Source organism: Balaenoptera musculus, chromosome 3 (genome assembly GCF_009873245.2).
Source record: "Balaenoptera musculus isolate JJ_BM4_2016_0621 chromosome 3, mBalMus1.pri.v3, whole genome shotgun sequence".
Taxonomy (NCBI): Eukaryota; Metazoa; Chordata; class Mammalia; order Artiodactyla; family Balaenopteridae; genus Balaenoptera; species Balaenoptera musculus.
In genome coordinates, this window is record NC_045787.1 from 58,887,871 (window position 1) to 58,907,037 (window position 19,167).

At 42.6% G+C, this 19,167-nt stretch overlaps 1 protein-coding gene across 1 annotated transcript in view; it reads left to right on the plus strand.

The window, feature by feature from the left end:
- SV2C (synaptic vesicle glycoprotein 2C) overlaps window positions 1-19,167 on the plus strand; it is a 180,775-nt gene that overhangs the window by 152,167 nt on the left and 9,441 nt on the right. Inside the window, exons 6-11 of the mRNA XM_036847430.1 lie at window positions 1,167-1,277; window positions 1,729-1,817; window positions 4,721-4,879; window positions 7,702-7,835; window positions 9,341-9,544; window positions 10,015-10,174. Coding sequence (XP_036703325.1) covers window positions 1,167-1,277; window positions 1,729-1,817; window positions 4,721-4,879; window positions 7,702-7,835; window positions 9,341-9,544; window positions 10,015-10,174 — 857 coding nt within the window. The remainder of the gene's footprint in view (window positions 1-1,166; window positions 1,278-1,728; window positions 1,818-4,720; window positions 4,880-7,701; window positions 7,836-9,340; window positions 9,545-10,014; window positions 10,175-19,167) is intronic.

Genomic DNA, 19,167 nt, shown 5'->3' on the forward strand with positions numbered 1-19,167 from the left:
AGAAAGATCTGTTCAGGAGTTATACCTGGCAGGGGTAACATGTGTGCACATTCCTGTGTCCTCTCTCAGGTGTATCAAAAGCAGGTAGATGTTGACTAACGGGGTCAGATGGGACAGGTCCTCAAAGGAACCATGCTTTTTTTTTTTCTCTCTCTCTCTTTTCAGGCTTCATTCTCTGTGTTGGAAGCATTGCTTCTCCTGACTCTTCGTTCTTTTCCTTAGCAAAAGGAGGCTAGTTTAAGTCATGGATACAGCTTCAGGCTGATCCTCCATCATTTCTTCCCCTTCTAACCTTGAAGAGTCCGTGTTGAGGCTTGTAATTGAAGCTCATTCACTGGACCTCACCTCATGGTCACCTGTGGGTACTTGCTGACCAGGCAGTGTCAGGGGCTGTGGGAGAAGGAAGCAAGGGTCACAGGGATGCTCTAAGAATGGAAGTTTGATGGGAAAGCTTTAAGAACTATGTTTAGGGGCCAAATTCATCAAATAAGTAGATTCCAAAGAAAAGTGTGTTCAATCATTTTAGTCTAAGCAAAGTAATTCTTAATCGAGAAGTGAATCTATCTGGATGTTTAATCTGCTAATGTATGCCTTTTTTAAAAATTTATTTTATTGAAGTACAGTTGATTTACAATCTTGTGTTACTTTCTACTGTACAGCAAAGTGATTCAGTTATACATGTATATTCATTCTTTTTCATATTCTTTTCCATTACAGTTTATCACAGGATATTGAATATAGTTCCCTGTGCTATACAGTAGGAGCTTGTTGTTTATCCATTCTCTATATAATAGTTTGCTTCTACTAATCCCAAAATCCCAATCCATCCCTCCCCAACCCCCTAATGTGTGCCTTTTTACTAGGGATTCAGAGAAGGGTATTTTGTTTTCATATTATTCCATTACTACTTACTCTTCCCCCTCTTCTTTATGGTATTCCCTCCCATTTGTTCTTTTTTTTCCCTGTTCATTCTTTATTCAGTTCTTTTGAGTCTGTGTACTTGCACCAGTGGTCTTATATATGTATGGATACCTGCTTGTGTGTCAAATACCTGCTTCCTTTTTGCTGGAGTCAGCTTTCACTCCTTTAAAAACAAATTGTAAGCCTGGACTCTGCCAATTTCAGAGAAGAGAACTCAACACTTTGCCCTCTGTTGCTCCTTACAGGTAAACAGAATCAAAACTCCAAGACAAATAGATGAGCTGATCGAAATCGAGAGTGACACAGGAACATGGTACAGGAGGTGTTTTGTTCGGATCCGCACAGAACTGTATGGGGTAAGTAACAAGCCCGTCCTGACTTGCTGGCCAACTTGGTACTTGAGGTTAGTCAGAAACAGGATTGACTGAATCTGTCCCATGAATGGGGTTCTTCCCCCTTCTGCCCAGGACACCCGATTCCTAGAGTAGGACCAGGTAATAGGATCCCCTTGGGATTAGCGGGGTTACCAAGACATTCCCTCTTTGGGGAGGGAAGGTATTAGGCAAGGAGTCCTGGCAGTGATGGGGTACACTGATGTCTTGAGTTACTTTGTCCATTGGAAGCTGATACATAAAAATTCCAGAAACCAAAAATTTGGTTTCCTATAGCCTTTAGCTGTTACATTGTAAGTTCAAATGATTCCAGCCCAAAGAAAACTCAACATTTTTTATAATTTGTTGGAGGGGGTTGGGAAATGCGGTTGACTAGGTAACTGCCTAAGAAAACTAACTCTCTAATATTTCACAGATTTGGTTGACTTTTATGAGCTGTTTCACCTACCCAGTCAAGGACAATACCATAAAGCTTACGATTGTTTGGTTCACGCTGTCCTTTGGGTAAGTGATACCTAAATTCTTGGTGAGTGAAATCTTTAAATTTCCACAGTGTAACTCCCAACCACGCTGCTTTTTTTCTTATACTGTTTGATGCTGTTAACCTCTACGAAAGAATTTTTTTTTTCATTTTCCATTTGCTGGCAGTTACAGTTTTTATCACCCAGTCATTTAATTTATGCTGTCATAAAGCGGGGGTGGCAAAACCCACAGTGTCTGGAAAGTTCGATAAGCCCGTGAATGGTTTGCCCCCATGATTTCTCCACCCTCCTCTCCTCTCTGGCGCGGCCCCAACCCACCGGCCTCTTTGCTCTTCCTCAAATGTGTCAGAACTTTCTTGAACATGTTCCATCTCGGGCATTAGTCCTGCCCCCAGACATGGCCTGGCTCATTTCCTCTCCTCCTTTGAGTCTTTCCTGGTGTGTCACCTTCTCAGTGATACCTCCCGAAGCACCTTTTTAAAAACTGCAGCCCCTCAGTACTCCCGGTCCCCTTCTCAGCTTTATTAGTCCCCATCGTACCTTCTATCATCTTCTAATAGACAAAAAGCTTTTCCATTCTTTAAAGAATAAAGAAAGCTCTGTTTTCCTCCTCTGGAAGCTCTGTGAGAACAGGGATTTTAAACTGTTTTGCTCACGGATATATGGCCCTGGCACATAATAAGTGCTCAATAAATAGTTGTCATCGAATGAATAAAACCACCATATATGTGTTCTAAGAAAAGAGGAGGTAGGGAAAACATTTCAGAATTTTAGTTGCAAATGGTTGACATACTCACTTTAGAATATGTGTATACAACTCGATTTTTGCCTAATTTATTGTTTTTTAAAAGCAGGTAGATAATACCCTACACTTTCAGGTCAGTAGGCTCTGGTAGAGCCCAATATTTATGCTGCAAGTTCCATGTCTTAACATCCCTAAATGAAAACCAGTGAGTGATGGCAGATGACCAGCCTTTCCCAGTGCTGTGAGTTGTAGTAAAGGGAGAGACCAGGAAGGTAGGGGTTGTTCTGCTGTGTGACTCGGGGACACTACCAAGTTTTAGTTCCTTATTTCGAAATTGACAGGGTTGACTTAGAACATGTAAAGTAACTCCCACTCAAGTTCTAAAAAAAACATTGATCTATGAAGGAAGAGAGGGCTGAAAATTAACGAGTATTAAATGCCTACTATGGGGCTTCCCTCGTGGTGCAGTTGTTAAGAATCCGCCTGCCAATGCAGGGGACACAGGTTCGAGCCCTGGTCCGGGAAGATCCCACATGCTGCGGAGCAACTAAGCCCGTGCACCACAACTACTGAGCCTGCGCTCTAGAGCCCGTGAGCCACAACTACTGAGCCCACACGCCACAACTACTGAGCCCGCGCGCCTAGAGCCCATGCTCCGCAAGGAGAAGCCACCGCAATGAGAAGCCCGCGCACCGCAACAAAGAGTAGCCCCTGCTCGACTCAACTAGAGAAAGCCCACGCACAGCAACAAAGACCCAACGCAGCCAAAAATAAATAAATAAAATAAATTTATTAAAAAAAAAAAACAACTTCGTCTTTTGAGCACTCACTATGTGCTAGGTACTTGGCATTCCATTTAATCCAAGCAACTACCCAGGAAGGTGGGTACTATCATCATTCCGATATTAGAGATGGGGGGGATAACTGAGGCTTTTATAACTTGCCCAAGATCACACAGCTGGTAAGTGGCAAGGCCAGGATTCAAACCTAGCATGTCTGCCTGCAAAAGTTATGCTCATAACCACTTCTTTCCCTGCGTAGCTCAGTGTAACTAGGGATAAGCTAGAGCAGTGGTTCTCAAACTTGAGTGTGCATCAGAAGAGTTACACGAAGGACTCCATCCCACAGTTTCTGATTCAGCAGGTCTGGATGAGGCCTGAGAGTCTGCATTTCTAACAAGTTCCCTGGTGATGTTGATGCTGCTGGCCCAGGGACCGTGCTTTGGGTGGGAACCACCGGTTTAGAGCAGCATTGTCCGGTAAAAATATGATGTCAGCCACATGTGTCATTTTAAATGTTCTGGCAGCCACACTTAAAGAAAAAAAAAAGAAAAGGAAACAGGTGAAACAAATTTTAATAACATTTTATTTCACTCATTTTGTCCAAAATATTATCATTCTGACATTTAATCAATATGAAATGATTAACAACTTTATTTTACATTTTTTTCCCTGTAAGTATTCAAATCTGGTGTTTCATACTCATGGCACATCTCATTCAGACTGGTCACGTTTAACTGCTCAGTAGCCATATGTGGTTAGCGGCTGCTGTTATGAAGATCACAGCAGTATGACTGAGCTGTAAGCTGTTAGGATAACACACCAGAGGCAAGAGGCAGAAAGTGGGCAGTAACCTGGCTTTTCCAATGAATAACTTAAATGGCCTTTTTCCCAGCCTTGAACTTCTTTGAGCGTGGGCTCTGCCCCCAGGCTAGCAGTACCATAGTAGTGTAGGAACCAAGAAAGATTGTCCATTAATAAAGAGGTCATTCTTTAAGGGCCCTCACAGTCTGGGGACCCCAGGAGTTTGTAGCTCCAGACTAGGAGATGGGGTTCTTCAGTGCAGCCTAGGGGGATGAGAAGAACATCAGGGCCAGGATGCCATGTGCTGGTGTAGGATGGGGTTCTTATGCATGTCTCTTCCCAAAGGAAGGGTTCAGGAATTACAGACCTGGGGTTCTCCAGGGAAACCCAGGCCATCCCTCTAGCGTGATTGTTGCAGACTTGTGATGAGGAGGGGCCAGTGAGATTACTGTTTGATGGTTCATAATGCTACAGGGGGCGGGTCCAAATCAGCAGTGCTTCTCCAGAAACCACTACCTCTCTGAAAATGACAGGGAGATGGTTATGGCCGCTAGGGTGTTGGCACCTTTACAAACTCACATTTCTTTGTCTTTGCAGGTACTACGGATTATCCATTTGGTTCCCTGATGTCATTAAACATCTGCAGTCGAATGTGTTGAAAGATGTAGATGACCCGACAGGAAAATTTTCAAATTTAACTACTAACTTTACGACGGCAAATAAGATTGTTACTGGACTGGAATGGGACAATGGCAGGTCCAGAAACTTTTAAATCATTTCATTTCCTACCTGGTCTCAAAAATGTATTTCTTATTAGCCTTCATGGCACTAAAATATGAATAGTTTTTTTAGTTTGTACATGTAGTCATTTTCAGACTGAATTTAAATACTTCCAAATGGCCTTTAAAGAAAAGGTACACGTATATCAGTTATCAGTTATAACTACTTCTGAAACTGAGCTGCTTCATATTTATAAAGAAATGGAATTGACTGGTGTGAAAAGAAAATTCAGAGAGGCCTTGGAAAGCAAGCAAAATAAGTTATGGAAGAGAAGAGTGAAGATTATGAGAAAATAAGATAGGTTATAGCATTATTTAACTCAGAGAGGAAATCTGACCTGTAATCTCATGCCTGTTTTCTATCTCTGGAGAAGAGGACCACTTTTCAGATTTCCTTCCTTCTCCACTATGCTGAATCAAGAATTGGGGTTAAGTTGTATCAGGAAAAGTTTCAATTAGAGAATAGGAATGATTCCCCAAAGTTAAGAGCTTTGAAAATATGGAATAAGTTAGCAAAGGACATTTTTGAGTATGGAGTCTGAAACGCCTCTTGATGAGGAGAGAGAAGTGACTCCAAAGGTGGTTGTGGTTTATTTTTTCAGAGAGGGAAAGGGGTAGACAGGGTCCTTATTTCTACCCATTATTTGTTATCTGAGCAAATAATTGCTGGTATGAGTTCCTGTTGGTTTACATCATTCTTAGGAAATTCTCCCAGTTTCAAAATTAAACTCTAAAAAAATAAATGATCAAAGTTTCCCTGGGCAAAAACTAGTTTGGAAAGATGAAAAATAATTCTGTGGGATGCTTATGATTTGTGTAATGAAAAGGAGAGTTACCAACCCGGAGATAATTGTTTGGATCAGCAATTCAGTGAGAGGCCTAATCCATATAGGATGACCTTCACTCTCCCACAGAAAATAGTGACTTGAATCTGTACTTGCTTCTCCGCAGAAACCTTAGAGTCAAGTGCTTTATAATTCTCGCATGAAAATTGACTTAATTACTTAAAAGTTATTGTTACTCCATTAGAAATTTCTAATATGTTTGTGCCTCTGACAGTCATATTTCTAATAAAAAGTTCTAAGCTGGATATTCAGTCATCACGGAGAAATTTTTTACTTTGGCAATGTAATGATTAATAGTTTTAATAGTATTAAAGTCCTTCTAAAACATATACATTTATTTTAGAAGGCGATAGAAATTGTTTTTGTTTTTTTTTTGTCTTTCAGGGAAATTTGAAATACCACTAGCTAACTCATTTTTTTAAAATAGTTTTCCTATTCAGCATTCTAAAATGACGATTCTTTATATACTGATAAGGAATGACCTCCGAAGTAGACTCTGAGGAGAACAAAGCAAGGTGTAGAATAGTGTCCTGTTCGCTAGCACTCTGTATACAGAATGCTCCCGGAAGAGCATACGAGAAACTGACAATAGTGGTTATCCCTGGGAAAAAGAACTAGGTGGCTTGAGGATGGGAGACAAAAGACTTACCTTTTCCTTTTTCAACATTTTGAATTTTGCACCATGTGTACTCTGTGCATATAGTATCCATTAAAAAAAAATTGTTTCCCCTTTCTAAATTCAGTTTCACTTCAGAAAATTAGTGATTTTCTTAAAATGTGCCATTCTTTACCCTCCTTTAGTAGATAGATTTATGGCTTAGATGGTTTTACTCTGGACTCCTAGAGTAAGGGTTGAAATAAGATTGTTTTTTGAGGAGGTTGGTCTCATAGGCGCTTAGTGCATTTTGAGCGGACAAATGCAGTCCGACATTAGGGTGAGGATGATTTTCAAGGTACTCGATAGTGAATTGCTTTTAAGTCAGCTCACTTGCCTAGGAAGATCAGTCCCTTTCTGCTCTCATAAGAGTGGTATTTGGTGTAATAACTTCTTCCCCAGGTGAATAAGCATTTTCCTCTCGGTGACTGGCTAAGTATACGTTCGTAGTCTCTTAATAAATTACCGAGACACAATGATGAATATGTATCCATGTCTCCCAAGGGTCCTCATCAACACTGAATATCTGAGCCATAGACTCTTCTAAGATGTTAGGATCATTGTGACTATTATCATCTCGCCCTCCCCCTTTACATCACCCAAAAATGGATCTGAGCAAGTTTCATCATTCTACGCATTTCCAAAAATAAGCAGGGCTATGGTCGTTCTACTTGGTACCTCTTAGCGATGAGAAAAAAAAATATTCTTGGGAATGACTGTAAGCTATGAGTTTCTTGACCCCCAAGACAATCATTCCTCACATAAATGATTCTCCCATCCTCTCTTCAAGATAATTGGAAGTGCCTACACTAGAATGAAGAAGCTTTGGGTTTTCAGCTTGGGAAATAGACTTTCATTAAAAGTGAGCATGGAAGCACATCCTCAAGTCAGAGCTATTAACCCCAAATAGAGAATTTTCAAATAAAGGCATGTGTGAAGGAACAAGAGGATAGGATTGAAAAATAAAGAATCAATAGCCACAGGTAATCTCCAAACTCAATACCTTCAACTACATACCCTACAAAAACTTTTACCAACATTGCCAAAAGCTAAATGAAGTTATTTTGAATGCCATCTCTTCTTCTGGTAGAAAGTAATATTGGTGAGCAATGAGATAGCCAAAGGACAGGCCACCTGAGGAAAAAGGGGAAAAGCTAGGAGCTTAGAAAATCCAGACGCCAATGTCCTTTATAATTAAGAGAGTCCATAGTGGGACCTCACATCTCTAAATCTGTTTGACTTAGCTTTCAACTCTGATAGACACAATCATCAATATGAATCTTTTTGTGTGTTGGGCAGATTCGAAGGGATCAGGCTCAGATCCATAACTTTCAAAGATTCGGTTTTTAAGTCCTGCACCTTTGAGGATGTGACTTCAGTCAACACCTACTTCAAGAACTGCATGTTTATTAATACTGTTTTTAACAACACAGGTAGGTGTGCCACTTAACCCTGCCTGGGGCCTCTTCACAGGCCCTAGTTCTTGGCAGAATCGTGATACTCATTTGGTGATAGGCGTGGGCATAGGCTTAAGGGGGAAGTGAAGGTTGAAGTACAAATGAACGGACTCCCTCCATCAGGTCGGATCAAAGTTGAGCTTGTATTGACTGTCTTTGTCACATTTAATGCGGATGGAGCTTGCTGAGTTCAGAGTTGGAAATACAAAATCCTTTGGTGAATAATTTTTAAAGCAAAGAATTAACCCGTGGTTTGTTTGTTTTGATAATCCTGATTTCAAAATCTGGTGTTAGCTTAAGTGAGCATGCCTGAACTACAAATCTACAGAGATGGACGAAACATGCTCAGTCAGATACAGTCTTTTAGTCCAGTCCATTTAATGGAGCCTGGAAAACTCCCCAGGGAAAAAGAGGAAGGGCAACAAACATTGATTGAACACCTACTATGTGCTGGTTCCTACCTCAGGTTATCAGACACTCATTATCTTGTTTAATTTTCACAATAGCTGAGGCTTAGAACGATGCAGTAATTTGGCCACAGTTGTAGAACTAGGAACAGCTGCCATTGGAGCCCAGGCTCATCTGATTGCAAAGCCCAGGCCTTGCCACCGACACACATTGGTCCGTCGGTCCCATGAGTCCAGACTAACAGCCCGACACTGGCAGGAGGGTCAGCTCCATCCCATTGCCAGTCCTGCCTTCTTGGTGATCAGACAGGAGCCAGCTCTGCATAGCTCCAAGTGAGAGTGGAGTCAGGGGCCTCGGGGTTTGTTTAAACAGTGCTCTCAGTGTCTTCCAACCCATTCAGCCTCAGAAGACCAGCTTTTTTTGCACATCTTGTTCAGCGAGGACGACAGCCGTTTTGATTCTCACTGCCTTTTAGCAGAGCCCAGCATCATCTGTAACCCCTTTCGGCTAGATCCAAGTTCAAGAAAAAAAAAAATCAGCAGCGAATGCTGGTGACCTTCCAATGAGGCTGACTCAGGTTCCTCGGTGGGTTCCTCCACTTGAGCCTTCTCTTATAAATTCAGCCTCAAGGACCCAAGGAAAGTCCTGTTCCTTCTCACTGCCTCAGAGCCCTATAAAATGGCAGTAGTAAGGCCGATTCATCCGCATTTTGAAACAAATTCTTTTTGTAATGGAAGCTTTAGTACTCTAATGATAGTCCTTATGTAACATGATAATTAGAACAAAGTAACATCATAAAGGAGTAAGCAGTCATGTAATTAGCAATGACCAAACATAAGAAAATAAGAAATCAGAGGAAAACTGGACTCTTTAGTTTATTCCTTTATTCAACAGAAGTATTCCTTCCTTCAGCTACTTCGTAACGTGGGGTCCTAGACTAGATCTTGTGCTTTGGCCAGGCCCTGAAGCCCTCAAGGAGCTTACAATACCATGATTCTTTTCTGAATTTTCGGCAGGCTTTCGGTGCGTAACTCTCATGCACCAGTATAACTTGTCGTTCTTTGTGTCCACAGATTTTGAGCCATATAAATTCATTAACTGCGAATTTCAAAACTGCACCTTTTTGCACAACAAGACAGGATGCCGCATTACCTTTGAAGATGACTATGGTGCCTACTGGATTTATTTTGTCAACTTCCTGGGGACACTGGCAGTGTTGCCAGGGAACATCGTGTCTGCTCTCCTAATGGACAGAATCGGGCGCTTAACGATGCTAGGTATGTGCTTGGTTTCATGTAAAATACAAGAGCTGCCGTTGCAATCTAGAGGGATCCTGTCTCCTGCTGTACTCCCCACCCCCCTAGGATTTGCATCCCACAGAGATGAGGAGAAATCCCTTAAGACCTTTCATTAGGACTAAATTTTAGTAAAATATGTCTAATTACATCTCATTTGAACAGTTTCTGTGAGTTAACAGACTGAAAAACTAATTATGTGTGACTAATGTCTATTTTTCTACGTACATAGCTGAGTGATTGATGATGTGTAGTTCATGCTTGCTGTGTTCAGAAGGTAGTTAGAGAGGCAAACCTTATATACAAGTAAACACACTTGTACCTGAGCTTTATGAACCCAGGCTGTGGCTTCCTCTTGGGATTCAGTTTTGCTGTGAGATCTCAAAGACCCGAGGGTCCTTGCTCTACTAAGATGACAGGAAACATCCCAGCCTTGTCTGCTTCGTTGGCAGGTGGCTCTATGGTGCTTTCAGGGATCAGCTGTTTCTTCCTTTGGTTTGGCACCAGCGAATCCATGATGATAGGCATGCTGTGTCTGTACAATGGGTTGACCATCTCGGCCTGGAACTCTCTTGATGTGGTCACTGTGGAACTGTACCCTACAGATCGGAGGTATGTTGAAATGGGCCTCCAGCAAGAGGTTCTCTGAGCCCCACAGGACCACTGAAAAGTCAGAGAAAACAAGCCAAACTGTCATTTCCCCCAAAAAGCGAAAATCCAAAAAAAAAAATTCTGGCTTATGAAGTTGTAGGCTCTACTCATATCTTTCATTTATTCTTTATTTTTTAATGAGGCAAAACATTATTTCTTCCTCATTGACTATTACACTTAGTATCATAAAAATGTTATTACTTTGAAAACAGTTTGTAGATTAGTCTCTCAATTTGAAAACATTCCTGGGGATACATGATGATTGCTGAGGAGGGACAATCATAAGTTAAATGCTAAATAATTACAATGGAAATTGTTCCCAATTTTTATAGCTAGACTATATTTACAGCTAGATATTTTTATAGCAATGTATACATGTATTATGTAGTTAAATATATAGTCAATATTAGTATTAAATATATATACTAAATATTATAATTATATTGAACTATAATGTGGTATGGGAAAATCAGGTTTGCCTAGGAACTATGAAGGCTTTTCAGTATACATATGGATATTTATATTTAATTTGTTAGACAAGGTAAGGCATTGAAGTTCTTTTTTTACCTGATTTTTTTGAGGTATAGTTGAAGTACAATATTATATATGTTTCAAATGTATAACATAGTGATTTACAATTTTTAAAGGTTATATTCCATTTATGGTTATCATAAGATATTGGCTATATTCCATGTGTTATACAATATGTCCTTGTAGCTTATTTATTTTATACATCTACTCATCTCTTTTAAAAAGAAAATGTAGGGGAATATAGTTGCTAACCGGAGTTACTAGGACAATGAAACCAGTGAAGGAATTTAATTGTGTCCATGACTTAGCTTGCTGGCTAACAGTATGAGGAAGCAGTAATGAAGCAGGGAGGGATAGGCTGTAAGAGCCTCTCCGGGGGCTTCCCTGGTGGCGCAGTGGTTAAGAATCCACCTGCCAATGCAGGGGACATGAGTTTGAGCCCTGGTCCGGGAAGATCCCACATGCCGTGGAGCAGCTAAGCCTGTGCACCACAGCTATTGAGCCTGCGCTCTAGAGCCCGCGTGCCACAACTACTGAGCCTGTGTGCCACAACTACTGAAACCCATGCGCCTAGAGCCCGTGCTCCGCAACAAGAGAAGCCACCGCAATGAGAAGCCCACACAATGCAACGAAGAGTAGCCCCTGCTCACCGCAACTAGAGAAAGCCCGAGCGCAGCAACAAAAACCCAGCACAGCCAAAAATAAATAAATAAAATAAATAAATTTGAAATAAAACAAAATAATGTATGCAAAACAATACATGTTTTAAATAATAATAATAATGCTTAAAAAAAAAAAAAGGAGCCTCTCCGGGCCCCTTATCAGTCCTGAGAGGGTCCTTACCTTACATTTGCAAGTATCTACATGAGCTCTGCATTAAGGCACCACAAAGAGGTCTCTGGAACATATCTCTTGACCTTCCTGGTCTGTTGAAGGAAAGCCCAACATATTTCCAGTGACCAAAAAAAGATAGCTATTGGAAGAAAATTATGCATCTGTTCCCAAAATGGAGACACAGAGACTTTGCACCTCATATCATAAAAAGGGCTAGAAGGTAGGGCTTTGAGGTGGAGCTTCAGCAGCTGACTCATGAAGAGAATAGAAGCCCCGTTTTGCCATTTGACATGAGTGAAGGCAAATGGCCTTTGCCTTCTTTCATTTCGTGTACACTCCGTCACCACGGAGGCCCTCTTTGCTAGAGGATGGAGTCAGCATTCTCTGGACTTTGAGATGGAGGAGGGTTTTTTCTAGGACAATGCAGAGACATTTGGGATATCAATTTTCAACTGATCCTGAGTCCTCCTTTTGTTTATTGGCCCCAATGGGTACATTCTCTGCATACCCAGACTCTCTAACTTATATTTCTCCTTCATGAACATCTATTACTGAGCTTACAGGAACCCTATAGGTACTCCTGTATCCATCTCCCCGCTGAGTATCTGGAACTCTTATGGATGCCTGCTTATCAGATATTCTAATTAGTAACCTCCTGTTGATGACTTATGCTCTGAAAGGAACCATACAGCCCATAGCTGGCATCTCCTCCCTTCTTTCAACAAACATTAGTTCTCTTCTGTGGGCAAGCTCCTGGCATGGGTGTCACGGCACTAGGGTGCTGCCAAAACAAGACTAAGACTCTGCAGCTTGCTTGCCTTCTCATCCTGCAAACTGGGCCCAGGTGTGGACTAAACTAGACGTTTAAAAAAGCCCCTCAGTGTTCAAGCAAGGCTATGTCATAGCCTGTAACCTTTTTATTTTACATTGTAAACGCTTGATACTATTTGCGATGAATCAGCTGCTTATCCCTCTGCCACAGGAATGGAAGAATGAGTATTCTCCTGTGGCAAAAACCTGGCTTAAAAACAAAACGCCACAAATCAGGCGGGTCTGTCCATGAGAACCATGGACCTGCTATGTTTCTGTTGTCGGAAAGGTTAAACATCAAGCAAGATAAAAACAGAAATTGCCCTGTGTATTAGCTCAGATCCTCTGAGAAGCAGAGGACAAGATGGGATTAAACATGCACAGATTTTTGTTAGAGGAAATGTGGGTTATGAGAGAAAATGCGGAGGGAGGTATAGTCTGGCTGCAGTGCAAGCCTGAGCCCCATGGAGGAGCAAGGAAGGAAGGCCAGTTGGGTAGAAGTGTCCCAGACCACCAGCAAGCAGTCTCAGGAAGGTTCGGCATGGCTGTGACGGAGTCAGCTTCAGAGGAGTCCCACATGTCCCAGGCACCAGCCTGCCGTAGTATTCCTCTTACATTCAGTTTGCTGCTGCTGGAACAGCAAAACATGGGGATGCGTTTCAGAGCATGGCAGCTGGGCCAGGACTCAGAAATTGGCAAGGTGCATCCTCACTTCAGCCACGCTGTTGCTAGCAGATGTTCTCCAGCACTCAAGCTGATGTTACCAGATAACGTACAGGAAGTCACTTCCTTAAGTGATGGGGAGAAAACAACTTACCTGCCAGAGCTGCATCACTAGGGCCATGGTGAATTAGCTAGCACCACCTACTCTGTTTCAGGCTAAAGCCTTCTGTTTCATCTCTGCTGCTTTCCTCTGGGTCACATAGGAGGGCTCCCCTGATCTCTGGCTCAGGTGTTAGAGGAAAACCCCAAATGTTGTTGTGTGTAGGTACCCTATGGCCTCTTCTCCCCGTGGAAGCAGAATAGAATACATCCTGACAAGAATTTTGGTTATAGGGTGTGATTTTTTCATACTAGCACTTTAGCACTGCCAACTCCTTGCCCAGTTTCTAGAATCTGTCCTTAATGATCGCTTACTAGGACACTCTGATTCCAGGCTCCAAACTAAAAAGTAGCCTCTTGAGCTATTCAACAGCCAACTCCTATCAAAATCCCAGTGAAAATGATTATATTTGCGGGACATAACTTACCATATAATCTAAATGCTGTGAAAGTTATAACACTTGAAAGCCACATTTGTCAACCGCAGTACGGACTTGACCTTTAATGGTATACTCTTGGCTTGCATTTACTGTGAAAGCATGAGTGAAGACGGGACGTTTCCCATCATAGCGCACCCTTCCCCTCTGGTAGAGCCCACCACCTGATCTGCAGTGAGTTCCAGGACCTGCTCTGGGGAGCTGCTCTGTCTCTTTACTTCATATGATAAAAATTAGTAATTCCTCACATTTGCTTCCCTGCTGTGAGGTCAAGAGGCAGAGCGCCTATGTCGGTGTTACATCTCCATGGTCCAGGTATTGCTTTGCTCCTCCTCATCCTGGTTTGCACTCTTGCATTCCTATTTTATTAATTTTGTCTTTTATAAGCTACCCTAAATCGTTTCATAAAGAGGCAGGAAAATTTGAAATTAAAATTGTATGTACTTATTGAGCAGCACTTTTCTGTGCCTGAAAAATGAAGCAGAACAGCCACTGCTAACATTTTTTGTAAGGAAAAGCTCGGGTTTCTTTCCCTCCACACTCAATTCTTGACTTTTGGCCACCAAATAGGGAGGGTTTTTTTTCCCATACCAAGCAATTCTCTAATTCCCAGTAGACACCAACTGGATGTTCTAAAATTTCACTTAGTTCTGACACGATCTACCTGGAGACAGCATCAGATCCCACAGGTTAAGGACTCAGTTCCCACAAGAGTGCCCCCCTTCAGACACCAAACACAAGTCAGGTTATCACCTATACATCTGACCAACCAACTATACGTTGGAGTTCTCTCTACCCCCTCCTTGGGTTTGATCACTTGCCAGAATGGCTCACAGAACTCAGGGAAACATTTCCTTGTGTTTACCGATTTATTATAAGAGCTTACAACTCAGGAACAGCCAGACAGAAGAGATGCATACATACATAGGGCAAGGTAACGGGGGAAGGAGCACAGAGCTTTGTACCCCATCCAGGTATGCCACCCGCTTGGTACTTCCGTGCATTCACCAACCTGGAAGTTCATCAAATCTTGTTGTTTGAAAGTTTTTATAGAGCTTAATCTCCAGCCCTGTTCCCCCCATTCCCAGTGCCAACCTCTAATCGCTTGCTCTTTCTGGTAACGATGCCGAAACTCGGCCTCTGTGCCCCAGTGCCAACCTCAAATCGCTTGCTCTTTCTGGTAACGATGCCGAAACTCGGCCTCTGTGCCCCAGTGCCAACCTCAAATCGCTTGCTCTTTCTGGTAACGATGCCGAAACTCGGCCTCTGTGCACCAGTGCCAAGTTGAATCTCAGAGACAGAGTTTTGGGTGAAGTAGCAAAGAATAGCTTTATTGCTTTGCCAGGCAAAGGGGGACACAGTGGGCTCGTGCCCTCAAAACTGTGTGTCCCAACCTGGGAGGATCTGGTGAGTTTCATAGCAATGGTTCAAGGGTGGGGTTGCCAATAAAGATCAGGGTGTGCTCAGGGTGTGCAAAAGGCCTGCATTCCTTTAATCTGGCCTAAGATGGCCCCCTGATGAGATTCTGGGGTTCTCAAGGTTATCAAACTGTGGCCTCCTCTCTGGAATGAAGAATGCTTCATCAAATAGTTCACGTCTTCCATTTGTTGGGGGTTTTAGTTCTGCAGATGAGCTCAAAGATATTGTTATAGGTATCCCTTGAGGCGGAACCAGGATCCTATCCCAAGGCTGCACTATTGTTTCTTTTTTTTTTTAATTTTAATTAATTTACTTATTATTGGCTACATTGGGTCTTCATTGCTGTGCGCAGGCTTTCTCTAGCTGCGACGAGCAGGGGCTACTCTTCGTTGCGGTGCACAGGCTTCTCATTGTGGTGGCTTCTCTTGTTGCAGAGCATGGGCTCTAGGCGTGCAGTCTTCAGCAGTTGTGGCACATGGGCTCAGTAGTTGTGGCTCGCGGGCTCTAGAGCACAGGCTCAGTAGTTGTGGCGCACGGGCTTAGTTGCTCCACGGCATGTGGGATCTTCCCGGACCAGGGCTCGAACCCATGTCCCCTGCATTGGCAGGTGGATTCTTAACCACTGCGCCACCAGGGAAGTCCCTGCACTATTGTTTCTTGGCTGCTCCTCCCTAGTCTCAGCATCCCCTCCCTTCCCTGACTAGCAACTGTTTGAATCTGCCCTTTGGGACTTAGGGAGGCCTCATGGAGGCTGGAGTCTATTCCCTACAAACAAGGAAAGGCTTCCATCCCAGAAGCCCCACAGGGTCCTGCTTGGTTGCATTTACAGATCACCACAACAGATATAATAGTAATGGAAACATTTGAAATATTGTGAGAATTACCAAAATGTGACAAAGAGACAGGGAGTGAGCAAATGCTGTTGGGAAAATGATGCTGATAGGCGTGCTAGACCCAGGGTTGCCACAAATGGTCAATTTGTAAAAAACACAATATCTTCCAAGTATAATAAAATGAAGTGCAATAAAATGAGGTATGCCTGCACATAGGGTGAGGTCCAGAAGACTCCCAAGTACAGGAGCCTATGTCATCCTAGAGCTGGGGGTACACCACCCTGCTGGCATGTGGATGTGTTCACCAATCTGGAAGCTCTCCAGATTTATGGAGGTTTCATTATGTAGACATGATTGATTAAATCATTGGCCGCTGCTGATTGAACTCAATCTCCAGCCTCTCTCCCCTCCCTGAGGGGAGGGTGGGATAGGCTGAAAGTTCCAACCCTCTAATCACATGGTTAGTTTTTCTGGAGACCAGCCCCCATCTAGAAACGATCTCGGAGCCCCTCAAATTCAAGAAGTTGAATGAATCCCAAACATGAGAAGCCAAAGAAATCCACACCAAGACAAAGAAAAAAATCTTGAAAGCAGCCAGAGGCAACACTTCACCTATAAGAAAAAACAGTTAGATTGCTAGATTCCCCCCCTCTAAAAATGTTGCACCTGTTTTTAGAATTGCAATGGTGATATGTAACTTTCTTTTATTATGCAGAAAAGCCAAGATTTTAAAGACTGATTAAAAACTCAGTGTTAACTGGAGTGGGTGAGGGTGAAATTACTGCTCAGAGACTGTTGTGGGAATTCTAAAAACAAGTGCAACATTTTTAGAGGGGAGAGTCTAGCAATCTGTTTTTCCCTATAGGTGAAGTGTTGCTTCTGGCTGCTTTCAAGACTTTTTTCTTTGTCTTGGTGTGGATTTCTTCGGCTTATCACATTTGGGATTCATTTAGCTTCTTGAATCTGTAGGTTTGTATCTCTTGCCAAATTCGTGAGGCATTATTTCAAATTTCAACCATTATTTATTTGAATACTTTCTCTTCTCCTGCTTGGACTCCAGTGATATACGTATTAGATCTTTAGTTAGAGTCCCACACGTCCCTGACGCTCTGTGAACTTTTTTTTTTTAGTCTATGTTCTCTTTGTTTTTCAGATTGGATGGTGTCTATTGTTCTGTCTTCAATTTACTGATTCTTTTCACTCTCTCCTTCATTCTGCTGTTGAGCCCAATCACTAAGTTTTTTATTTTGGTTATTGTATTTTTCAGTTCTAAAATTTCAGTTTGGTTCTTCTTTATGTATTTTATTTCTTTGCTGAGGCTTTCTATTTTTTCTATTTTTTCATGATGTGTTCTGTATTTCAAGTGTGTTCAAGAGTTTAAAGTGTGTTCATAATTGCTCATTGAAGCATTATTATAATGACAGCTTTAAAAGCTTTATCAGATAATGTTAACATCTCTGTCATGTCAATGTTGGCATCTCAATTGTTTTTTCTCATTCTGTTTGAGCTCTTCCTGGTTATTTGGATGATAAGTGATATTCAATTGAAAGCAGTCATTTTCATATTATGTTCTGAGACTTCTGATCTTAGTTAAGCCTTTGGTTTTGGTTGGCATTCTCAGACATCTCTCTGGGAGGGGAAGGGGTGCACTGCCCCATTATTGCCAGGCGGAGATAGATGTCCAGGTTACCACTCAGCCTCCATTGACAGCCAAGAAAGGGTGTCCTCATTCCTGCTGCACAGCGGTGGGAGTCCAGGCTCCCCTCGTGCTTACCAATACCATGGAGGGGAAGCAGGGACAAACTCATTACTGGCCAGCAGGGATGAAAATCCCAGCTTCCTACTTAGCCTTCCCTGACACCACCCCAGTGGTGATGTTGAGGCCCCTTATTACAGGTTCACGAAGATGGAAGTCTAGGTTCTCCACTCGGCCTTTGCTGGTGTGACTGGCAGTTGGGTTACACTTTTTTCTGGTATTTGGTTGGAGAAGCGAGGTTGTTGTCTAAACGTTTTCTGTCTTGCTAGGCTGCCTCTATCCTGGTCCTTTGGGTAGAGAGAGCAGGCTCTGGTTGGGGTGTTATTTAAATCTGTACCTGTTGGTATTTCCTTTTTCCAGCTTCTTCAGTTGTATGAGGCAAAAAGAAAATTCAGGAAGTCACCATCCCCCAGGTCCCCAGCTGCTCTGCCTTTTTTCTTTATCTTCCAGAGTCTTCTTAGGTTTGTTTTATAATGTCCAGGACTTTTAGCTGTATTTAGTAGGAAGCATAAGAAAAGTATGTCTACTCCATCTCAATATGACTTTAATATTGTTCATTTATTTACGCAACAACTTTTTTTGGAGTGCTGGTGATACAACCGTGAATAAGCCATTCGTGGTCATTACTTTCGTGGAGCTTAAGGACAAGTGAACATCAGGCACAACACAGTGTGGTCAGGGTTATTGTGGGGAAAGGACATGGTGTTCTGAAAGCAGAAGAAAGGGTTCCTTAGAAGGAGTGATATCTGAGCTGAGACTTGAAGGAACATACATACAACCATTCTGTTTTTCACTTTCAATGCAGTATTCAGTAAATTACATGAGATATTTAACACTTTATTATGAAATAAGCTCTGTGTTAGATGATTTTGTCCAACTGCAGGCTAGTATATGTGTTCTAAGCACATTTAAGGGACTCTAGGCTAAGCTATGATGTTCGGTAGGGGTATTAAATGCATTTCTGACTTATGATACATTCAACTTACGATGGGTTTGGAGGGATGTAACTCATAGTAAGTCAAGGAAGATCTGTAGAGGCAGCACATGCTCTGGTTCATTTTGGTTCTGAGTTCTAGCCTGCGTGTCCTTCTGCATCCAGGCAGTGACTTCCTGCTGGGAGCTCCCCGGCTCACACTTCCTATCTCCTTATGGCCCAGAGCCATTCTTACCCCTCCTCCATGGAGCTCAGGACAAGGAGCTCCCGCCTTGTAAGTGATCAGACCGAGGCTGTCCCCACTGGCCACCAACTCTGCACAGAATCCCTCAGCCCAGCAGGCCTGTCTCACGGGGATTCTTCCAGCAACCTGCTCCTGCCTTTCTCTGGCCACTGGGCCTCCTTCTTCCTCCCCCCTTACACATGCCCAGTTTCAGATATGACCTCAGAAAGGATGTGAAAATAAACCCCCGATTGTTCCCACCTGCTGTTCCCTGCTCATCCTGGGCAGCTGCTGCTGTCACCCAGTGCTCTGGGTTGGTCCTCTTCCTTGATGAGCTAAAATTAAAACATCTGCC